We start from the raw sequence: 25170 nt of genomic DNA on the forward strand, positions 1-25170 counted from the left end.
AGTCAGATCTTTTACAGACACAAATCAACATTGTGACCAGTTGACTATAAATTATCTCTTATATGTTGTTAATACCTCAGTATCTGCAGCTGACAGTTTGTACTCTTCAGTCCATCAGAAATAAACATCATACCAGAGTCCTGCAGGTGACTGTTACTCAGATCCAGCTCTCTCAGGACAGAGTTTGAGGATTGTAGAGCTGAAGTCAAACTCTCACAGCACTGAGCAGTGAGATTACAGCCAGAAAATCTGGAATAGATTAAATATATTTTAAGAATTAACACAAACAGATAGATCATCTACAGACACACATATGTGTTAAAGAATTTGTGTTAAAAATGTTTATGCTTAATTTTCAAAGCCTTCCTTATATGGTATCAGCCCATATATGGTATCACTTGAAAGCTTAAGAGTCTCTTCTTTACAAAGAATAACTTTTGGTTTTATGATAGATAAAGCAGTAAAATTAAGCTTAGAAATGTTTCCGTCCCACACACAAATTTCTGCCAAACGATTGTGAAGAATTTTTCCTAAGAATGTGTATTTTTTTATATTTTGCAAAATACAATCAAGTCATATATCACAAGAAAGCTCTCATTCTCAGGAATTTGCCAATGTAGATTATTTCATTGTGTGACTGGCCATCTGGAGCACTGGGACTTTTCCCAGTGGGCCTCTGTACAATGTGGGCCGGCCCATTGCGTAAATATATATACACCAGGTGGCGCAAAGACACGGTTCACACACTTGTTCAATAAAGTGGAAATGTGAAGTAGAGGTCTGCGTGGGACTGTTTTTTCAGTCCCACTCCCGCGAGGTTATATTCCGCTCCCGCTATGTATTCACTGTTTGTCAATAAAATAAGTGTTTATTTTAAATAAAATAATGGGATTTTTTAATAATGAAAAGTTATCAGATTTTTGAGTTTGACAAACATGCAAACATGCCTGGGGCGGCCCATATAAATGAGCCAAAATGCTTTCCATGTCTTGAAATAATAATTTCTGAACATTAAACAATGATTGTCTCCCACTCGCGTTCAGATTACACCAGAGTTACCGACCGCTACCCGCGTTGTATTCGGGAATTTAATCCCGCGGCGCAAGAAATCTACTCGGGTCCTGTGGTTGCGCCGTGGGCATGCAGACCGCTAATGAAGTTCGGCCAGAGGACTGGCCTGCATTTTCAATGTACACTGTAAAAAATGAGTAAACATATTAATGAATTGATTTATTAAAATGAGAGAGAGAGAGAGAGAGAGAGAGCTGAAAAAGTACTGGTCATTTTCTGCCTAGGCATTGTCCATTATAATGTACAGTATACTTTTACAGACATGATGGATTTTTTTTAATTATAAATTCATTAATTTGAAATGTAGCCTATACTTTTACATACAGTGGGTACGGAAAGTATTCAGACCCCCTTAAATTTTTCACTCTTTGTTATATTGCACCCATTTGCTAAAATCATTTAAGTTCATTTTTTACCTCGTTAATGTACACACAGCACCCCATATTGACAGAAAAACATCACATGGTCCTAAGTATTCAGACCCTTTGCTGTGACACTCATATATTTAACTCAGGTGCTGTCCATTTCTTCGGATCATCCTTGAGATGGTTCTACACCTTCATTTGAGTCCAGCTGTGTTTGATTATACTGACTGGACTTGATTAGGAAAGCTACAAACCTGTCTATATAAGACCTTACAGATCACAGTGCATGTCAGAGCAAATGAGAATCATGAGGTCAAAGGAAACTTTTCTGCTGCACTTAAGGTTCCTAAGAGCACAGTGGCCTCCATAATCCTTAAATGGAAGACGTTTGGGACGACCAGAACTCTTCCTAGAGCTGGCCGTCCAGCCAAACTGAGCTATTGGGGGAGAAGAGCCTTGGTGAGAGAGGTAAAGAAGAACCCAAAGATCACTGTGGCTGAGCTCCAGAGATGCAGTCGGGAGATGGGAGAAAGTTGTAGAAAGTCAACCATCACTGCAGCCCTCCACCAGTCGGGGCTTTATGGCAGAGTGGCCCGACAGAAGCCTCTCCTCAGTGCAAGACACATGAAAGCCCGCATGGAGTTTGCTAAAAAACACCTGAATATTCTCTGGTTTGATGAGACCAAGATAGAACTTTTTGGCCTTAATTCTAAGCGGTATGTGTGGAGAAAACCAGGCACTGCTCATCACCTGTCCAATACAGTCCCAACAGTGAGGCATGGTGGTGGCAGCATCATGCTGTGGGGGTGTTTTTCAGCTGCAGGGACAGGACAACTGGTTGCAATCGAGGGAAAGATGAATGCGGCCAAGTACAGGGATATCCTGGACGAAAACCTTCTCCAGAGTGCTCAGGACCTCAGACTGGGCTGAAGGTTTACCTTCCAACAAGACAATGACCCTAAGCACACAGCTGAAATAACGAAGGAATGGCTTCACAACAACTCCGTGACTGTTCTTGAATGGCCCAGCCAGAGCCCTGACTTAAACCCAATTGAGCATCTCTGGAGAGACCTAAAAATGGCTGTCCACCAACGTTTACCATCCAACCTGACAGAACTGGAGAAGATCTGCAAGGAGGAATGGCAGAGGATCCCCAAATCCAGGTGTGAAAAGCTTGTTGCAACTTTCCCAAAAAGACTCTTGGCTGTGTTAGATCAAAAGGGTGCTTCTACGAAATACTGAGCAAAGGGTCTGAATACTTAGGACCATGTGATATTTCAGTTTTTCTTTTTTAATAAATCTGCAAAAATGTCAACAATTCTGTGTTTTTCTGTCAATATGGGGTGCTGTGTGTACATTAATGAGGAAAAAAAATGAACAAATGATTTTAGCAAATGAGTGCAATATAACAAAGAGTGAAAAATCTGAATACATTCCGTACCCACTGTACATTTCCTGTAAAACATCAATAGCCTACACATATTTTATGGATTTATTATTTATTATTTAGCCTACCTTGTAGGCCTAAAGTCTGGGGACAGTTAAACATATTGCAAATTTCATATGGATTCAGTGTTTTATTCCCTGTATGATTTGCTGTGTTTTGCGATTTGTACAGGATGAGTACGATGACTTTTTTTTTTTTTTTTTTTTTTACAGTCTATGATTCCAACACTCATGCATTTCTAACCAATTTTCCACTGACATTTCGCAAAAAAAAAAAAAAAGTAGCCACTTTAATTGTGCTGACAACTTTCTCGTGAGATCCCATCCACCACGACATCAAACTACCTCGAGATGCAGCCCTGCCTCGATCTGCATGCAGGGTGGATCCCGCGAGATTTCATTCCGCAATTCCCATCCCCCATGGATTTTTGTCTCGTTTAGACATTATACTCAGATCGCGCCATGTTTTTCCTCTTATTTCTGGCGCCAATGCCTAAAGGATAATGCTGTATGTCTTGGTGTTCCCAACACCTTCTTAAAGTAAAAGACACTAAAAAAGCTCATAGTTAAACTGCAAAGTTTGGCACCGGGCCATGTGCTCATACAGGAAGATTACAATGATGAGGTCAAATGGCTAAAATAACAGAAGCTTGTGTAAATAAGGTATGTTAGCCTGGGACAGATCTCGACTTGAAGAGTAAACAATAAGGCTGTTGTACGTTTAACAATACATAAAATACAATTATTACAACAATATTTAACATTTATCATGCAAACAGGAGTTTCTGCCTTATATAAATCTGCATCAGTTTGCATTCGGGTGTTATTACAAATCATAAAAATTGTTATGACCATACAAATGTTTTTGCCTTAATTTAGATTTTAAATTTTTTATAAGTAATAATAATTTTTCTTATAGAAAGTAATTGGACGGTTTCGGATGTTGATGCTGAACGTTAATGTCTTTGCACTTACAGTACTGTGCAGAAGTCTTAGGCCACCATTTTGTTTTAATACTGCCTATAAATTTCCTGTATTTTTTGGTTGTATTCTAATAAAAACTCTGAGATAGTCATTATACCATTTCCATTGTACCAATTTGCTGCGCGCATACACCTGAAGCACACACACTAAAAAGTCTGTCAAACAGTGCCTGATTACTCAACTAACTTATCTTTTGCGCTAATACTGTCGAAACACACAAGGTTTACATACAGACTCAGTTGGTTATGTCTAAAATGAAAGTAAATTGTTGAGAGAAACGGATGCGTGCCGGTCTTAAAGGTACAGGACACTAAACATGCGGTGGACTGTCATTAAAGGCATAGTTCACCCTAAAATTAAATTTTTTCATTATTTACTCACTCACATGTTGTCCCAAACCTGTATTACTTTCTTGTGCTGAACCCAAAATAAGATATTTTGAAGAATAATAATCATAGCTATACTGTACAGTGACTAATTTTCACAGAATATATTTTCACAGGACCGACCCTATGATCAGGGACAACAACAAGGCCCTGCGCCTTAGCCAAGTGCAGCAGTGGATGGATGTTGAGGAGACCTTTGACAATGTAATATTTGCTGACGAAACAACTGTTGCTTTGGAGTGCTTTGCTTTGATGTGCTATAAAAAAAAAGGGTCGGCACGTTGCAAAACTGAAGGCAAAACATCCCATTAAACTTCAAGTTTGGGGGGCCATATCCCGTCAGGGACCAGGACCAATAGTTGTCTTCGAAGGTTAGTTCAAAAATACTGTACAGCTTAAATTTTAACAGCATCTTGAATAGTTTCTAAATATTGCTGAATTTTGACTTGCAAATTTACAGGAATTATGGACCGACACTATTACCAAGAAAGCATGATAATATCTGCGCTGCGCCATACATTCAGCACCACTTTAAAGGACCTCATCGCTTTTTTTATAATTTCTGGAAGAATGTTTTCTAATATTTATCTTTGTTTATAATACAGATAATGATCCAAAACATACAGCGTCAAGACAGTGTATTGCTGAGGAGGGCATCAACTGGGTGAAAACACCAGCCGAGTATGTGTCTTTTTGTTCTTGGTTGCTTTATGTTAGACAAACTCGTTCATGAAATGAGCAAAAGCAAATTTCCTCTAACTTGCCTCTTGCTGGCAGATCACCAGATCTCAGCCCCATCGAGCTGGTTTGGCACGCATTGAAGGAGATTGTCAGACGTGAGGCTAAACCACAGAACAAAGCTGAGCTTCTCCAGGCCATTGTGACCTTCTGGACAGATCGCCTGACAAAAACGACCTGCGATAAATACATTGATCACCTTCACAAGGTTTTGCCAGCGGTGGTTCTACCGGAATGTAGAAATGTATATTTATTGATCTTTTTTCATTATTTATTAAAGAAAATTGCTGATCATAATAGCCTGCTGTGTTTCATCTCTTCAGTACACAAAGAAGAATGCAAAAACACAAACTTTTGGCTAAGGCCCGTTAATAGAAAATACAGAAAACGTTTATTTTACAATCATTTAGTTTGATGAACTGTATTTCAATGTTAAGGTTTCAGTTAATATATTGACAATCTAAAAATCATTGGGTTGAATTTGGGTAATTTTTAGCCTAGCTGCTGGGTGAATAGAACCAAGTGAGTTAGTACTTACACATTAACTTTATATTCTAAATCTTTAAACATTGACTTAATGTTACACACAATAATTGTTATGGTTACATATAGGCATAAACTAAATTTTTTGAGGTGCATGACGCCTTTATGATTATGAAGTGAAATTAATAACTAACCATTCTCTTGCTTTGCGGACACAAAGAGCAAAGTTAATTCGTAGTCCAGTTGTGGTCAGCAGGATCAATGGCACAGAAAAACTTGAAATATTAGATCTTTATCAGAAATGTGTGTGTATTCTGCAGCTGAAAACACACTGCTTAATGTTACACCATAATTATTTTTGTTTTAGATAGAACATATCTATATTACGTTAGCCAAAAAATAGCCTCCAGCAGTGTGACAAATTTTCATTTGTGTAATTCCAGTTGGAGGGGGTTGGAGTTTGGGAAAGTTGAGCTCCATCGTGGGGCTGCAAAGTAGAGGTCTGCATTAAATTCCTGAATACAACGCAGTGTAATCTGAACAGGAGCAGGAGGTCTAACAATATCCCGTTCCCGGCGTCCATTCAGAACAGCATATCTGCACTTATTGACCACCAGTACAGCCTGCACTCAGGACTGTTATGCACGCGCTGCACGCATGCTTTCTGCATCATGTATTTTATTTGGCGGGTCTGTGCGCAGCGATGCTCAGAGCAGGCTGTACTGATGGTGAATATACGGGCCTCAGACAGAACAGGCCGGTTGTCGATCAGTGACAGAGTAAAAATTGTAACGTTTATGGTAGGAATTATTAAATGTAAATTTCAAACATTTGTATTTGTGAAAAAATATTAAGTAATGTGACACTGACATTAGCATATCCACATTGAATATGCTTCACTTTTAATGCTCCAATAGAAAGTAAACTACCTTTTCTTTATTTCATGGTAATGTAACATATCATTCAATAATATAAATACTGAACACCTGTTAAATTTGTAAATTTAAAATATAGTGTAGCGTGTAACACGTTCGAATAACAAACGCACTAAAGAACTAAATTTGCTTCTGTGAAAATGAATTATTTTAACTACTTTATCGTATATTATAGACCAACTGCAACCAATTTCGGCAGAGTGCAATGCAAAACATGAGGGAATATGCTCCAACGCGTTCATATTCTTACTTTTCAAAGTCTGTGGTTAAAGCACCACTTAGCGGTAAAAGGCAGCAAATACACATTTTTAATTTTGGTAGAAGTATTTATTCTGGATGAGTACCATCTTTATCTATCCAGGCTTTCTTCCGTAATTTCACATATCTAAGTAAATGTTTCAGAAAACTCTAAAAAATTATTCTCAAACTTAGCAATTTGATTATGAAAAGAAAAGTTATAGATAATGAAGAACGATCAGCGGCGCTGTGGAGAGGAGAGGTACGTCTGGTGAGGGTTTATTAGCGCTTTTCTCCCGTTTTGAGATAATCTTGGCTTTGAAACGTGAAGCTAAAAATCTGATGAACTGTTTAAGCCTAAATGATTGTGTGTAATAAACTTTATGTTGAATCAAATCAAATATTTCTAAAGCTACAATTTATAATGTCTACTTGATACTTTCTCATTTAACACAAAAATAGCTGTTTAAATAATCTTTTGTGGGTATTTTCACAGTCAAATTTATTTAGCAATTAATTGCGATTAATTAATCTAAACATCGTGTAATTAATTAGATTAAAAATGTTAATCAACTGACAGTCCTAATTTTAACGTCACAAACATACTTTGTTTATAATGTGTAATTTTAATGATCAAAGATCAGTTTTAACTGTTCTTCTTAACTGTTATGCTCACTGCTGTATTTAACTATCTGCATTATTACTGTGTAGGGCTTCACGATATATTGTTTCAGCATCGATATCGTGATGTGCGATGTTCAGTATAGGCTACTGATCGTTAAATTTAAACTGATTGTTTTCTTTGCTCACACACAGACACCATGTCAAAATATATTAAATTACAGTGAAATAAGACGTTTATTATAATCGTTTTATAAATTACATCCATTTGGAAAATTATACCAACAGAACTTCTCATTGGGTGGGCCACAGATGAAAGTGGCTACGGGCCCAAAGTCTGTCTACACTGGACGCGACAAAGAGACCGCTGCAAATCATTTGAACTTCATAAATAGAGCGAGGCATCAGTTTACTGTCAGGATTTGTCGTGTTGCGCTGCATCCAGTGAAGACAGCATCACTGATTATAATGGGTTTTATTGTATTTTGTCACGTCGCTCTCCGCCGCTTGTGTCCGGTGTAGACACAGTGAGAGCCATACAGATGCACGAGCTGTAGAACACCGAATTCTGTTCACTTCACATACGTTCAAAACTATATCACACTGGCTACGTTTACATGGAACCAAATAATCTGTTTGTAATCAGATTGACAGCTCAGACTGAAAAGCCATCATGTAAACACAATCGATCTGACTGAGCTCGATCAGAATTAAATTTTGATCGGATTAGAGGGGTGGTTTATTGCTTTTCTAATATGATTGAGAGTGCATGTAAACACACTTGATCGGATTGAAAATTTAAACTGAAAGGACTGCGAATGTGCAATGATGCAGAAATAGCGTGATGACGCACGGAACCAGCTTTTCTTCATTTTCAATAAAGTCTTGTATAAATGCATGTCCTGTCATTATAAAACTCTCCTTTCACTCGACAACGGTGAAGTGGAGCAGGACAAGTGCGAGCATTTGTGAAATTAATTTGATCACAAAGCTGACAGAGTAAATATGAGTTAAAAAAAACTAGACCTATATCACTCACAATATTCCCATTCACAGTAATCCACATTTTCTATTGTTTTATTTATTTTATGGCATAATGGACACATCTTTAAATGTATAATAATGTAAAATACTGGCTAGTGCTGTACAGTAAAGAGTAAACACACTTCAAGCACTGCCTTCACTGTAATAGTTCACTGTAACCGCAGTCAAACAGCTGGAACATTAAGCATTTATGATCAATAATTACTGAAGATTAAATGTGATAATGCTATATTATTATTGCTGTTAATATGACCAGTAATGTATGTCATTATTTTATCTTCATTCACAGTGAAAATGTCTGAATTGCAGCTTTACTGATCAATGGAGCCGACCGTCCCTTTGCTGCACCTGCTGCTGATTTAATGAACGAGTTTCTCATGTGACTGGGTTGTGTTTACCGCGGTGATAACAGACATTTTACTCCACTATCTACTGTATTAAAAAGACCTGTCGAGACTCCTTTAAGATTCTGGCCTGTTATTTAGGAGAAAATCTCTCATTCAGGAACATTTATTATAAAGGTGTCAGATTCATTATTAAATATGATAGTTTAGTTAAAGATGAAACACTCACAGAGCTTTTCTGCAGTTGATCACAGCTGGTATCAGTCTTCTTCTCCCCTCATATGATGTGTTGTATTTCTTGAGCTCAAACTCATCCAGCGGCTCCTCTGACATCTGAAGCATGTAGGAGATTGTAGAGCAGTGAGCAGGAGATAGTTTCTTCTCTGAGTTTTTATCTGATTTCACAAACTCCTGAATCTCTCTGGACAGAGTCTGATCTTTCACCTCCAGCAGACAGAGGAACAGATTGATGGATTCACCAGCTAAGAGATTAGGATATATACCTTTGATCCTCTCTTTAATGTACTGTGTGGTTTCTCTGATGGTCTTTGAGCTGTTCTCTGTGTGTGTCAGTAGATCCTGTAAGAGTCTCTGATTGGACTCCAGTGAGACGCCCAGCAGGAACCGCAGGAACAGATCTAGCTGTCCATTCTTACTCTTGAGTGCTTTAATTACTGCGGATGATAGTAGATTATACAGACAGTCTTCATCAAAACCGTAAAATATGAAGTCATGCAGTGGCTCCATGTTCTTTGTTAAATAGCAGTAAAACACATAGAAAGCAGCGAGAAACTCCTGAATGCTCAGATGAATGAAGCTGTAGACTTTCCTCTGATGAATCACAGATTCCTCCTTAAAGATCTCAGTGCAAATCCCAGAATACACTGAGGCGTCAGTGACGTCTATGCCGTTCTCAATCAGGTCCTCCTCATAGAACATCACATTGCCCTTCATCAGCTGTTTGAAAGCCACTTCAGCAAGTTTCACAATCACTTCTCTGTTGGACTGCAGGAGTTTCTCTGGATCTCTCTCTTCATACTTCTGGTTCCTCATGTTGATCTGAATCAGCAGGAAGTGGATGTACATTTCAGTCAGAGTTTGAGGGATTTCTGCACTCAGATCTTCTTCCAGGAGCTTCTGAAACACAGTGGATGAGATCCAGCAGAAGACGGGGATGTAGCACATGATGTGGAGGCTTCTTGCTCTTCTGATGTGTGAGATGATTATGCTGGCTTGATGCTGGTCACCGATTCTCTTCCTGAAATATTCCTCCTTCTGAGGCTCATTGAATCCCTGAATTTCTGTCAGACGGTTGATGTATTTGGAGGGGATCTGATTGGCTGCTGCTGGTCTGGAGGTGATCCAGATGAGAGCAGAGGGAAGCAGCTCTCCTTTCATGAGCTTTGACATCAACACATCCACTGATGAAGTCTCAGTCACATCACAAACTTTCTGATCGTCTGAAAACATCAGTGTGATTCTGCTTTCATCCAGACCATCAAAGATGAACACAACTTTACACTCCTCATAAATCTTTGAGTCCAGATCTTGAAGTTCAGGATGAAAGTCCAGCAGAAGTCTGTGAAGACTGTACTGATGATCTCGGATCAAGTTCAGCTCTCGAAATGGAAGCACAAACATGAAATCTACATCCTGATTGGCTTTTCCCTCGGCCCAGTCCAGAATGAACTTCTGCACCGAGACGGTTTTTCCGATTCCAGCGATGCCTTTAGTAAGAACAGTCTTGATCTGGTCTTTCTCCTCACATCCTGGTTCAGCTGAGGCTTTAAAGATGTCATTGCAGTAGATCTGTGTGTCTTGTGAGTGTTGTGTTCTGGCGGTTTTCTCCATCTGTAAAACCTCATGTTCTTCATTCACTCCTTCACTCTCTCCCTCTATGATGTAGAGCTGTGTGTAGATCCTGTTCAGGAGGCTTTCATTCTCCTGGAGTTTCAGTCCCTCAAATAATCTCTCATACTTGTTCTTCATGCTGGATTTGAGCTGCTCTTTGACTCTCTGTAGTTCATCATTCACTGGTTGATCATGTTTATTCAGAGACGCTGTAACGCTCGTGTTGTTCAGACAGAAGACAGAGGCTCCTCCAGAGATGCTTCGCTCTCCATCTGCTCTGCTGAAATATCACAAGAAGAACTGATTAAACACATCTGAAAATAAATGATGTATAAATTGAAATGTAAATCGATAGAGATGTCAGTCTAGTATTTTCAGCATATTTTCAGTTTATCTGTGAAGTAATATTTATTGTATATAATATAATATTAGTAAATGTAGGAGCACGTGTTTATTGTGTCGAGTCCTGTCTGTGTGCACTGAGTGTGTTTGTGACTCCCATAAATCAGTTCAATCATCACTACACACTTATCCTCACCTGGGGTCAGAGGTCACTGGATCATCACTGAGGTTAGGAGGATACTGCATGGATCCGTCACTCTTCAGAGACACACAGCTGTGATCTGGTGATGAAGATCTCTTCCTCGTCCTGAAGATCCTGATAAACACACAGAAATCATTCTTCCTTTAGTTCTGTCTGCTGTTTCATTTATTATAAGCAGGGCTGCAACAATAACTGATCAAATCAATAATAATAATAATAATGGTCAGTGAGTGTGATTATGGATTAGTCTGGTCTGAACGCTGTGCTCAGAAATCATCCGTCAGTCACATCACTTGATATCAGTGAATAACACATTTCTCTGGATAAACACATGGAAAACAGCTGCTGTGGGAAAGATGCAGGAGCAAGTCGTCTGAAACATCAGAGCGCTTTATATTCAGCTCTTCAGACGAAAGCACAAGCGTTTACTGCGGTTTGTCCTGCTGTGCTTTGACAGACGCGTCTGCTGTTTAATGCTTTAGAGACGTGTTCTCCTCAGCGAAGTGCTTACATATAAAAATAACGACTTTATTCAACAATTCAACAATATTTAAAAATGATTTGCTCACAATTCCTGAAGAACCATTACTCAAGTTTTCAGGCTGACATTTCTTCACTGTGCTCGGTTTTTACTTATTTTGCATATAGGCCTACTACACACTGATCCAGTTATTTGCAGACATTAATAGAAGACAAGACCTATAGCTCATAACCTGTTGGTTTATCAAAAAATCAGAAGACCTGAATGTTCAGTAATGTTGTGCTGTAACTTGGGTGAAAAAGACTGGTTTCAAAAAGCTTTCAAGAGCAAATAAATATTTTAAATTTATTTTGTCACCTTTAAAAAATTGAATAAAATAACAAAAAAATCAGTATGATTTCAGTCCATTTAACAAATAATGTTTATCCACATAAATATGCAATAACTACATAAAATTATGCGATTATAAGAATTAAATGAAAATGAAAGGGCAACACAAACATATTAAATTCATTGACGCGGAGTGCAGTCGAATTCTGGCAGACAGACGAAATTTGGCACAGCAAGACGTCAGAACTGCAGCTGATAGCATGTGTGCTGTAGCACGATACTACAATATTTCTTCAAAAGCAGATCGTGGAGACATTTTTATCATCCACCATTAAAAATTGTCATATTGCATACACCTGCTTGTGATTGACGGCTGATGAATTATGACAGTTTGTACTTTATGGTGTGGATATTGTAACACATCAAAATACGAATCTGCTGGATTTCTGTTTGTTTATATTTAAAGTCCCACATTATGGATTATTTTTGTCACATTATTATTTTTATTATTAATGGTTTCACACTGTGTATAAAATAGTAGCATTAAATACAGTAAATAAATAAAAAAGTGTAGAAATTCACAAATGTGACGTTTCTCTAGAATAGTACCAGTCACAATAAGATAATGACCATTAATATCTTGTTTAGTGTTCAAATGTTGAAAGGGAATATTCTTATGTATTAGTATAGACACCCCACGGGCTTTGGAAAAGAGTACATCTGGCATATCCATCTGCAGTTAACTCTGTGAGCACTGAAATGATTAATGTGAGTCTCCTTTAGAAACAATATATCTGCTTGTAAAGAATTTAAATGTGCAAAGACTTAACAATATTGTTTAAACCACACACATTCCAGCTCAAAATATTCAACTGTTTCATAGGGGGGCTCATCAAACTGCAGTGAGAGATAAACCATAGGATAAACTGAGTGACTAGTTCAGTACAAGCATTGGTATTGCTGAATAAACAAAACTGAGAAAAACACAAAAACCTCCACATACAAAGATAAGCTGGTATAGTACTACCCCAGTAACCTTGCTTCTCAAACACAAGCGAAAAGATCGGTATCGGCCGATAATCACACTTTATGACTCGATCGGTACTCATACATTTGGCCGATCTCACGAACCGATCGCAATTTGATGACGTCAACGCGTGATGACGTATATGATGCTATGCTGCAAGTCATCGCCGGTGTGGAAATGCTATGACGTTTCGAGAAACAATGAAAAATTAGCTTTATGTTGTGTATGTTTTGCATGATGATACGATGAATCAAGATCCATTCATCTTGGATCTTGAAAAAGATCCAAGATGGCGGCGCGGTCAGACGCAGCGGCTACTCCGGGTCCCAAAGACGGTGATTTTATGTCTTTTAATGTCGTTTGTTCGTCTCCAAATAGTGTCAGTTTACCGCTAACTCTTAAGGAAATCACCCCAGAACTCATCTATGATCGCCAAAGTCTTTTGGATATCAGCAATGCATACGAACATCAACTCTCGCCGGCGGCTACTGAGAAGCTACGAGGCCTTTGTTTACTGCTGTAGCCGGACCTCGAGACCGCGTCCTCGCCTACTGACGCTACCCGCACAAGGCAGCATCGCAAACGGTGTGAGAGAGGACGGAAGCGCGGTAAGCGCGGAGGTATACGAGCTAGGCTAAGAGCTAACCCAACAAGACCAGCTCTTCCAACACTCATGCTCTCAAACGTTCGCTCTCTGGAAAACAAACTGGACTTAATTCAACTCAGTCTACACAGCATGAGGCAAGGGACTGTTGTGTGTTTGTTCTCACCGAAACATGGCTAAACGACAACATCCCGGACTCCGCCATTCAACTGCACGGGCTAACCAACTTCCGAGCGGACAGAGATTCATCACTGTCTGGTAAGACCCATGGAGGTGGCTTGTGTGTGTATATCAACAAAGACTGGTGTAACAATGTATTATCAAAACACTGTTCATCGCTGGTGGAGTTTATGGTTGTGAAGTGTCGACCGTCTATCTGCCGCGGGAGTTCACGGCCATTGTTATTGTAGCGGTATACATCCCCCCGTGTGCAAACAGTAAGGACGCGCTTTGTGAACTGTACAGCGCCATCAGTGAACAACAAACAAATAACCCCGACGGCTTTTTCATCATAGCCGGTGACTTCAACCACGCAAACTTAAAGACAGTTTTGCCAAATTTCTACCAACATGTGAACTTTGCAACAAGGGGAAACAACACACTGGACTTTGTTTACACAACAGTTAAGAACGCTGAATCAAGGCTGAACCCCGCCCCCACCTCGGGTACTCCGACCACATCACTGTTATGCTAATCCCAGCATATAGACCACTTCTCAAACTCACCAAACCGGTTCAGAAGCAGATCACAGTATGGCCAGACAATGCAACCTCAGCACTGCAGGACTGCTTCCAGGACACAGACTGGAACATGTTTAAAGAAGCAGCCACCTACAACAACCACACATACCTGAATGAGTACACTGAAACTGTGACTGCTTACATCAAAAAGTGCACTGATGATGTGACAGTCACCAAGACCATCACCACACGTGCCAACCAGAAGCCATGGATGACAGCAGAGGCTCGTGGGCTGCTAAAGACCAGAGATGAAGCATTCAGATCAGGAGATAAAGCAGCCTTCAAAACAGCAAGAGCCAATCTGTCCTGTGGCATCAAAAATGCAAAACGGTCATATGCCCAAAAAATCAACAACCACTTCACAGACAGCAGAGACACACGGAGCCTGTGGCAAGCCATTCAGACCATCACTGACTACAAGCCCCCGCCACAGGCCTGTGATGAGGACACATCCCTCCCCGATGTACTCAACCACTTTTATTCACGGTTTGAAATGCAGAATGACACACCTGCACAAAAACTACCTCCCAACGACCGGGCGCTCTGTCTGTCTCCAGCCGACGTAAGGAAGACCCTATCTAGGATTAACCCACGCAAGGCTGCGGGTCCTGACAACATACCTGGCCGTGTTCTGAGAGACTGTGCTGCACAGCTGACAGATGTCCTAACAGATATCTTCAACACCTCGCTGAGCCAGGCAGTCGTCCCCACATGTCTCAAATCCACAACAATCATACCGGTACCAAAGAAATCACCTGTGTCCTGTCTCAATGACTACCGTCCCATAGCACTGACTCCAATAATGATGAAGTGCTTTGAGAGGCTAGTCATGCATAACATCAAACCAGCCTCCCCAACACACTCGACCCGCTCCAGTTTGCATACCGTCCAAACTGCTCTACGGACGATGCAATTTCCTCCACCCTCCACCTGGCTCTTACCCACCTAGAAAATAAAGACTCCTATGTTAGAATGCTGTTCATTGACTTCAGCTCGGCATTCAACACAATAATCCCACAACAGCTCATAAATAAACTAAACCTGCTGGGCCTTAACAATTCCCTGTGTAACTGGATCCTGGACTTTCTAACTGGAAGACCTCAGTCAGTCCGTGTCGGCAACAACACCTTGAGCACTACCACACTGAGCACAGGTGCCCCACAAGGCTGTGTGCTCAGCCCGCTGCTCTTCACACTGCTGACCCATGACTGTACTGCCAAGTTCAGCTCCAACCACATCATCAAGTTTGCTGATGACACAACAGTGGTAGGTCTCATCAGCAACAACGATGAAACACACTACAGAGAGGAAGTGGTACAGCTGGCTGAGTGGTGTGGCACAAACAATCTGTCCCTCAATGTGGAGAAGACAAAGGAGGTTGTGATGGACTTCAGAAGAAACTCCGTTGACCACCCCCCACTGACCATCGACAGCTTGACTGTGGAGAGAGTCAGCAGCACTAAATTCCTGGGGGTGCACATCACAGAGGATCTCACCTGGACCACCAACACCATGTCACTCTCCAAAAAGGCACAACAGCGCCTACACTTTCTCCGCCGGCTGAAAAGAGCAAGTCTCCCTCCACCCATCCTCACCACCTTCTACAGAGGCCCCATTGAGAGTGTGCTGACCAGCTGCATCACTGTCTGGTACGGGAACTGCAGTGCTGCTGACCGCAAGACCCTCCAGCGGACAGTGAACACAGCTGCAAAGATCATCGTGCCCCTCTCCCCTCCATCCTGGACATTTTCCTTACATGATGCTCCAGCAAAACCAACAGCATCGTGAAGGACTCCACCCATCCCTCCCACAGTCTCTTCCAGCTCCTACCATCAGGAAGACGGTACCGGAGCATCAGAGCCCGCTCCGCCAGACTGCTCAACAGCTTTTTCCCCCAGGCTGTGAGAGCCCTGAACTCAAATCACCCCGCCCCCCTCTGAAACCCCTACCTCCTGAAACATGGACCCCCATGTGCAATCCGAAGTGTGCTACACACAGGTGAGTGGGCCTGTACAAACCACCTGTAGTACCACACTCTCCTCTATGTGCACTATGGACACTTTACACTATGGACACTTTACACACACTGTTGCGTGTGCACAATCCCAAAAAAGACTCAGCAATATATGTATGTTTACATGCTCATGCACTACAAATCATCCTGCACTGTTCCACAACCAGCTGCTGACTCAAATGTCTCTCTTTGCACATGTACAGTATTTGTGAAGCATTCGTATAGTTTGTATTTTTTATCCTCTATTTTTTTAGTTTGTATAGGGTAAATATTTATGTGAAGCATTCGTATAGTTTGTATTTTTTATCCTTTATTCTTTTAGTTTGTATAGGGTAAATACTTATATATAGTATACTTGTAGTTAAATCTGTCAGTAGGTTAGTTGTGTATAGGTTTATAGTGTTTTTTTTACTTCATTGTTGTATGTCTGTATTTATGTAGCACCGTGGTCCTGTGAGTCACGACATTTCGTTCCACTTTATGTCCCCACATGTAGCGGAATGACAATAAAGCTCAACTTGACTTGACTTGACTTGACTTGACTTGAATGGATGGTTCATTTTTTAACAGTAACTTTAGAGCTGATCTGCCCATCACGGTCTCACCAGGGGTCAGAGGTCACTGGATCGTCACTGGATTCAGGAGGATTCAAGGATCTGTCTCTCTTCAGAGACTCTCGGATGGGTTCTGGAGATGAAGATCTCTCTCTTATCTCCATAATGACAGACTGATATGAGGCCTGTATATGAAAACACAAAACAAATTATACATGACAAAACATCCACTATTTCTTCAATTATTTAACAGTATATCCCTTACACTATAAGAACAGACAGATAATTGAGAATTCAGAGAATAGTGATGAGAAAGATAATAAATAATCACTTCTGCACTTCAAGCACGGTCTGAGTGTTTCAGGCGATCAATGTGTGTTTTGTGTCATGACGTCTGTTCCTCTGAGAGATAGGAGAACGTTTCAGCTGAATTCAAAACTCAGAAGTTGTTCAAACTACAAGATTGTACTTTTCCTATCCTGCTAACTAACAGTCAGATTAACAGAGGAGCCTCAAGACAGTGATCCCAGTGTATTATGGGTGTTGAAGTTTCTCTATCTTTCTGGGCAAAGTGAACTACAGCACTTTCTCTCTGTTTTCTCTTCTCATGTCACACTGATTTCAAGAGTAATTTCACCTTTCTACTGCACTGACAGTGAATCCAAACTCTTATGAAACTCATTTCAGTCACACAATGGTCATGTTTCTGCATGCCAGGATCAGATTACATTTCATCTGAAGATACTTTCACTTTTATTCAAAACGAGCATATCCAGTGAATCAATGTACTTCTTTAAATCTGCTGGTAAAATCAGGCTTTATAAGGAAAAGCAAATATTCTGCCCTATATACATTATATTCAGCTTTAAATACAGAACTTTATTATCATCATCATCTTGAAATCTCCAGCCAATAAACATCTGTTTCTTCTCTCGGACGCAAACAGATATAACTTTAACATAACAATAATAATAATAAAAACATATATCTGTAGAGATCAGAAATATCAAATATAACCCTGTCGCTCAAATAGGGCTGATATTGGTGCTTTACTTTCATTTTCGTTATATAATCTGACGACAGGTTTCTGCTCATTTTCTGATGAAATTCAGCAGCAGTTCAGTTAAACACATATCGATCAGTCAGTCTGGGCTCAGAATTGATCAGTAATACTGGTTTTCCTCACTGAGTTGATGTTTTTTGTGGAAAATAAGACAGATGGAGAACTGATGAATGCTTTCTTTCTCGGAGAGACTGAGAGTTACAGGAATATAATGAACACAAACAATAATATGACACGATATCAGAATAAAATAACTGAACTGACCGTGAAGTGTGATGTTTAATGGTGTCTTCTTCTCATCGCTGTTGTTTTGATCTGAAGAGTTTCCTGAAGCAGAAACAAGAGTTACCTGTTCTACCTGCAGAGCGCGTTCCCGAAATCACGTGACACACCTGGAAGAGGTTTGACGCTATTGGACGAGAGCTGCTCAAACCAGAGCTGTTTTAATGATGAATTCTGCTCGTTCCACCAGTAATGAACTGAACTGACTTCAGCTGAATAATGACACTGTTGTCTCTTTAGAGCTGTTTACAGCACAATCTCTGTCTGCGTCACTGAATCATTATTTTCAGCTTTGTTCTGTGAAACATGCACATTTATGAACTTTAATGACAATACTAGGCAATAGTACAATCATAAATGCACAAAACTGTCACTTGTGTGCTGTAATCAATATCAATATGGCATTAATACTCATAAGTCTAGTATGCTGAAATAGACAGCATTATTAACACAGCAGCGGCCCTCAGGCTTCAATCTAAATGCAGCTGAAATAGAAGGATGTGAAATGCTGTAAAGGAGTGATGATAGAAACCAGCAGCAGAACTGAAGATAGTTGATCAGCACTTTTGAAGAATTTTACACAGCTCTTTCCATACAGGGACAATTTAATATCAATAAACCAGAGCTACAGTCTGCCATAAAATCAGCTCAAATATGACCGATGTCTCTGGTATGGACTCAGAAGACTTGTGATGTAGCACAGGAGTGATGTGACTGTCTTTCTAGTGTTTTAGTTTTAGTTTTAGTTTTATTGAAAGGATCCCCATTAGCTACAGCCATGCTGCAGCTATTCTTCCTGGGGTCCTAGAAAAATATACATAAACAAAAAAAATCATTACAAATACAGAAAAAAATAAATGAAAAAGATAAAAATACAATAATAAGTAAAGCAAATAAAGTAAAAAGTATTTTACAATACATACACACATATGCATACACCTACGTACAGACATATATGTACACATATCAACGTACATATGTACCCTCATACGGGCATGAAAATACACACATATGAAAACGTATTCATACACACGCATATAAATATACCCACACATGTGCATGTACACACATATTCACACACATATATAAATATAAACAGTCAGATGTATTATTTTGATAAATGCTGTTTTACATATAATTTAAATTTATTGACATTATTAGTAAGTATGATATGCTTTGGCAGTTTATTCCATTCCTTCATACCTCTAAACATAACAGTGTTCTTTACGGCATTTGTTCTTGCTATGGGTAAGGTAAAGTTGCCATTAGTTGCATGTCTGGTACTGTACTGATGATTGTCTACACTGAAAAAAAGATGCTTGAACAAAACAAAAGGCAGTTTTGAAATGGAAATGTTTCTTATGAAAATTAATAGTGAATACAACAGTCTATCTTTGACCAGCAACCAGTTAAGATCTTTGTGCATTAGTATAATATTTCTCCTATAGCTGCACCTAAGTGCTACACGAGCAGCTCTATTCTGTATAAGTTGTAATTTATTCATATATTCACCAGTGGCGTTTGACCAAACTGCTGGGCAATAGTCGAGGTATGTCAATATTAGTACTTTCATCGCATAATTCATAATATTTGAAGTTAAAAAATGTGCATGTCTTCTCATAATAGATATACCTCTTCCCATTTTTGCAATAATATTATTAATATATTTTTTCCATGATAATCTAGAGTCTACTATTACACCCAGCAGTTTGGTCTCGTGCACTTGTTTAATGGTTGCGTTATTAATTTTAATATTAATTACAGGATTTTGATTAATGTTATAATTAGAACCTAAAATCATACAGTTAGTTTTTACTGCGTTTAGTGCCAATTTATTTAATTTGATCCAATCTACTACATCTTGTAATTCTATATTTAAAACAGTTTCTAGTTCCATTTGTGTACTTGCTGATATATATATAGTTGAATCGTCAGCATACATGACAATATTAGCCTTATGTAAAATATACGGTAAATCATTAGTAAAAATATTAAATAATAATGGACCCAGACAACTGCCTTGGGGTACTCCACATGTGATATTTCTGATACCTGAAAAACTGCCATTAAAAAACACTGTCTGTGTTCTATTTGACAGATAACTATACATCCATGTGATTGCTGACTGCTCAAAACCATAACAAGATAATTTTGTTAATAACAGTTCGTGATCTATGATGTCAAAGGCAGCAGTAAAATCTAAAAATACAGCACCTACAATATTTCTATTTTCAATCCCTCTAAGCCAATCATCAGACATGTGAGTCAGTGCAGTGGCAGTGGAGTGACTTTTTCTGTATGCATGCTGAAAATCTGTTAATAAATCATTTGTATAAAAATAATTGTTAATTTGATCATATACTATAGATTCCATTATTTTAGATAATACAGGTAATATACTTATCGGGCGACTGTTGGGACCAGAGAAAGGCAGTTTTTTATCTTTGGGTAGAAGAACTATTTTAGCCTGCTTCCATGCATATGGGCAGGTACAGCAGATAAAACTGAGGTTGATAATGTGGGTTAGAACAGGGGCAAAAGAGTCAGCAGCTAGTTTAAGAAGCCTGCTGTCAAGACCGTCAACACCCGGTGGCTTGTTTTTACAGGATTTTAAAAGATTCTTTACTTGATCTATATTTACACTTTCTAATTTAAACCTTGAATTTTTATTTTTCATCAGTTCATTTCTTATTAATAGATGAGATATATCATTACTTAGATTAGACATATTTTCTCTTAGTTTATCTAATTTACTTATAAAATAATCATTAAAATAATTTGCAATATCTATTGACTTAGTTATAAATTTATCCCCTGTTTCCAGAAAAGATGGAATTATTTTATTTTTCTTACCAGTCAGTTGATTTAAAACATTCCATAACTTCCTACTATCATTACCTATGTTTTTAACATGATTGTCAAAATAGATTTTCTTCTTCTTTTTGTTAAATTTAGTAACAGAGTTTCTCATTTTACGATATAGGTCCCAATCACATTTATTTCCTGTAGTAACTGCTATTCTTTTCATTTGATCTCTTATTTTCATAGAATTTTTCAGTTCATCATCCAACCAAGGTGTGATGTTGTTCCTGACAGTAAACTTCTTTAAAGGCGCATGTTTCTCAATCAATGGCAAGAATAAATTGTTAAATTTAAAGAGAGCGATTTCTGGATTACTAGCTGCCAACACATCAGACCAACATATAGCTTGAACATCTTCAATAAACTTATCATTTTTAAACAATTTATAAGATCTTTTAAATAAGACTACGGTTCCAGATCCACTCAGCTTGGTTATTAACACAGAAATGATCAGATTATGATCACTGCTACCAGTAGGAATAGACAGTACCTTTTTACACAGTTCAGGGCGGTTTGTAAAAATATGATCTATACAGGTAGATGTTCTGGAGCCGTCGCTCTTAAAACATGTTCTTGTAGGCTTATTTATAAGTTGAGTAAGTCCACATGCATTTGCAGTAGTTAACAATTTCTTTTTCAAGTGGCAGTCTTTAGAGAACCAGTCAATGTTTAAGTCACCCATAAAATATATGTCCTGACTTACATTAGTATTTATATCCAGCATTTTACAGATAGTGTCAAGATATTCACAGTTGGCACTTGGTGACCGGTAACAGCAGCACAAAAGTATCGACTTTCGATGAGGTAGATGCACTTGCAACCATAATATTTCGATGTTAAAACTCATTAAATCAGTTCTTATTTTTACTGGCAAGTGATTTTGAATATAAAAAGCTACTCCACCACCAAAACCATTTCTGTCATTTCTGTATATGTTGTAACCTTCAATAAATAGTTCTGTGTCATCAAAGGAAGAGTCCAGGTGAGTCCCAGAGATAGCAAGAATGTGTATTTTATACTCATTTAGCAGTTCAGCAACTTCATTGATTTTATTCCTGAGACTGTTTATATTAATATGTGCTAGTCGTAAGCCTTTTCTTGGTAATGAGTACATGAGTTTTATGTGCTGTCATACCTTCAAAGTTGCGCAGAGATTACTTAGGAGTGCTAGTGCGGGAATGGATGATGAGTTTGTCGTATCTGAGATAGGCAATGTCTCCTTTGTCACGTGCTTCTTTCAGCTTTGGCATCAATTCCTTTCTTTTTAACCGCACAGCATCAGTGTAATCATCATTAATAAAAAATTTTGTGCTCTTGAGGTTCTTTGTTCTTTGCATAACCGCAACTTTGTCCTTCAAGTTCAGAAATTTGACAACAATAGATCTTGGTCTATTTCTAGCAGCTTCAGGTTTTCCTATTCGGTGTGCACGCTCTATCTCCATGTCTCTCTGTAGTTGTAGTTTTTGCCTGAAAATGTCCTTCACTTTTTCTTCAGAGTCTGCCCAGGATTCACCAGTGGATTCAGGAACTCCATCAATCACAATATTATTTCTCCTTGATTGACCTTCGAGATATTCTTGTTTGTCAATCATAACTTGCAGACTCTCACACAGTTTCACTATATCAGTTTCTATAATTTTTCCATGCTCAGACTGTTTAGCTTGAGTGACTTTAAGTTCATCTACGTCCTTCTGTGTATATTGTAAACTTACTTTTAGCTCTTGTAATTCTTTGGAAACATTATCCATTCTGGCATTCACTGAGTCCATAATAATTTTAACAAAGTCCTTGAACATTTCCTGTTGTTGCTGTAGCAGAGCCATGAACATATCTTTCTGCTGTTGTAGCAGTTCATTTACCTGAATGATGGTTGCATATTCCTCCTCTGTGTTCCTCAACTTTGGAGGAGCCATGTTCTGCTAGCCCTGGAAGCTGGAAAGCCTGGAGCCGGCCTGGTGGCTGGAAGCCTGGAGCCGGCCTGGTGGTGGTGGCTGAAAGCCTAGAGCCGGCCTGGTAGTGTAGGCTGGAAGCCTGGAGCCGGCCTGGTGGTGGTGGCTAGAAACTTGGAGCTGGCCTGTTAGCGGTGGCTGGAAGCCTGGAGCCGGCCTGGTGGTGGTGGCTAGAAACTTGGAGCTGGCCTGGTGGTGGTGGCTGGAAGCCTGAAACCGGCCTGGTGGTGTAGGCTAGAAGCCTGGAGCCAGCCTGTTAGCGGTGGCTGGAAGCCTGGAGCCGGCCTGGTGGTGTAGGCTAGAAGCCTGGAGCCAGCCTGTTAGCGGTGGCTGGAAGCCTGGAGCCGGCCTGGTGGTGTAGGCTAGAAGCCTGGAGCCAGCCTGTTAGCGGTGGCTGGAAGCCTGGAGCCGGCCTGGTGATAATGGCTGGAAGGCTGGAGCTGGTAGAGGAAGATGGCTCCACTACCACAAGCAGGCCCAACTCAATCCACCAAATATCACCCTTCAGTTTCTCAATCCTCTGCCACAAACCATCCAAATGACTACACATCAATCACAAAATGAATGATAAAGGAGGATTTAGAACTAAATCAAATCCAAAAAAGTGGTAAAAAGTAGTTGAACTTCTTCTCATGTGCTGCAGGGTCATCCACCATGTATGAGACCAGTGGTGGATGTGTTTACTCTCTGAGTTTGTCCAGCTTTAGAGAAATTCACCAAAGATGAGCAGTAGTTTGTGTCTTTGAATATCACTGTCAGTCCATTTAACATTAGGATGGTCATTTCTAGAAACAAGGAGAACACTTAAACCTTAAATAACCCCAAACCTTTAATCAGTGACAGAAACAGAGTGTTTGCTGTCATAAAACCTGCCTCCGCTGAAGGCCAATCGGACAGATGCATGTGAACGAACGATAGAGAAACCCTGCTCTCATTCTGTTCTTCAGCACCTTACACTATACAACATTCAGTCATTTTTACCCTGAATACAGCGACTATCCCAAACGGTTCACACAATAGCTCAATATTCACCTTTAACCAAACAGACTTAAAGCAGACTGCACCCAAGTCATTAAATATTTTGTCAAATAATTGTGTGAAAGAAATTCAATAAAGATCCATTTTAAAGCAGTCACAAATGTAAAATAGACTTGTCTATAATAACATTGCAGATGAAGCACATCTATATACTGTATAATCTCATGTAATGAGCGTTACTAGAGTTGTACTCACTCACAGAATGAAGAGGCGTCTCGTGTCTCATCCGCGCCAGCAATTCTTGTAGAAGTATTTTCTGAAGTGAAAGAAATATAAAACATGATCCTGAGGCTTTTCTGACATTCATGGGATGCAGAAACAGGATGTTGTTTGTTTATGAATATGATTAAAACTAGTGTAAGAAAAGTACAGATTCTGAAGCAGTTATTTATATTCTGGGTTTCTGATTAAATTTGACCAACCCGTCAATTTACAGTCTTTAAAGCTAAATATGAAGATACATAATGAGAAAATGTATTGAGATATGTCATGTATTTCAGTATCTATAGTACTTCTATATCTTATATAAGGTGACAGTTATCTATATGTGACAGCTAAGTCATCTAGTAAATTAAATAGCAACTAAGAATTAAAATCATTAGGTAATGTAATTGGTGCACATTATCGTATAGCCATGGCATTAATCGTGTGCTGGTGTTTTTCAAGAGATCGTCTGAGCACAGTCTGTTCAGATCATGTGGTTCCAGCGAGGCGTAGCGAGAGATTCTAGCGATCACATTGTGCTCTCTCTTCTCAACAGCAACAGCTCTGCCATTCTGTCCTCATGATGCAGTCTCTCTTCAGGGTACTTTTGGTGAAATCTGTGGTACAGTGAGCACAGGTCTGATGTCCTAGTCTCAAGGTTTGGAGATGAGAATTAGTCCGTTTCTTTGGGTTCTTCTGGTTTCCTCCTGATGTTCTTCATTCACTCCAGATTTACTCTGAACTCTCCTGTGATATGTTGCTGTCTGTTGGTGCTCACACCCTTCCATCATCTGGGTGGGAACATCTCTGCTACGAATGATTATTAACACGCCTGGCAACATGTCCAGCATTGTCTGAGATGCACACACTTCAAGCTTAGGAGAGCATCCCGTGCAGATTCCTGCCATCATTATGATGATACATAATACACAACAGCCTGTAATACTGCACCTGTGTCACAGTGACAAGAATC

At 39.4% G+C, this 25170-nt stretch overlaps 2 protein-coding genes across 2 annotated transcripts in view; both read right to left on the reverse strand.

Annotated features, from left to right (window-relative positions):
* Positions 1-25170, reverse strand: part of LOC306861604 (protein NLRC3-like) — a 107592-nt gene that overhangs the window by 23142 nt on the left and 59280 nt on the right. The gene's annotated exons all lie outside the window — the stretch shown is intronic.
* On the reverse strand, positions 8880-18179 carry LOC306861609 (NLR family CARD domain-containing protein 3-like; the record flags this gene model as incomplete). The annotated part of the gene is made up of 4 exons (XM_079403986.1): positions 18127-18179; positions 16851-16984; positions 11044-11163; positions 8880-10785 (listed from the first exon to the last, which is right to left on the reverse strand). The coding sequence occupies exons 2-4, from the start codon at positions 16961-16963 to the stop codon at positions 8880-8882; spliced, it is 2139 nt and encodes a 712-aa protein (XP_079260112.1). The 5' UTR covers positions 16964-16984; positions 18127-18179.

This window comes from Barbus barbus (genome assembly GCF_936440315.1).
Source record: "Barbus barbus genome assembly, chromosome: 42".
Lineage (NCBI taxonomy): Eukaryota > Metazoa > Chordata > Actinopteri > Cypriniformes > Cyprinidae > Barbus > Barbus barbus.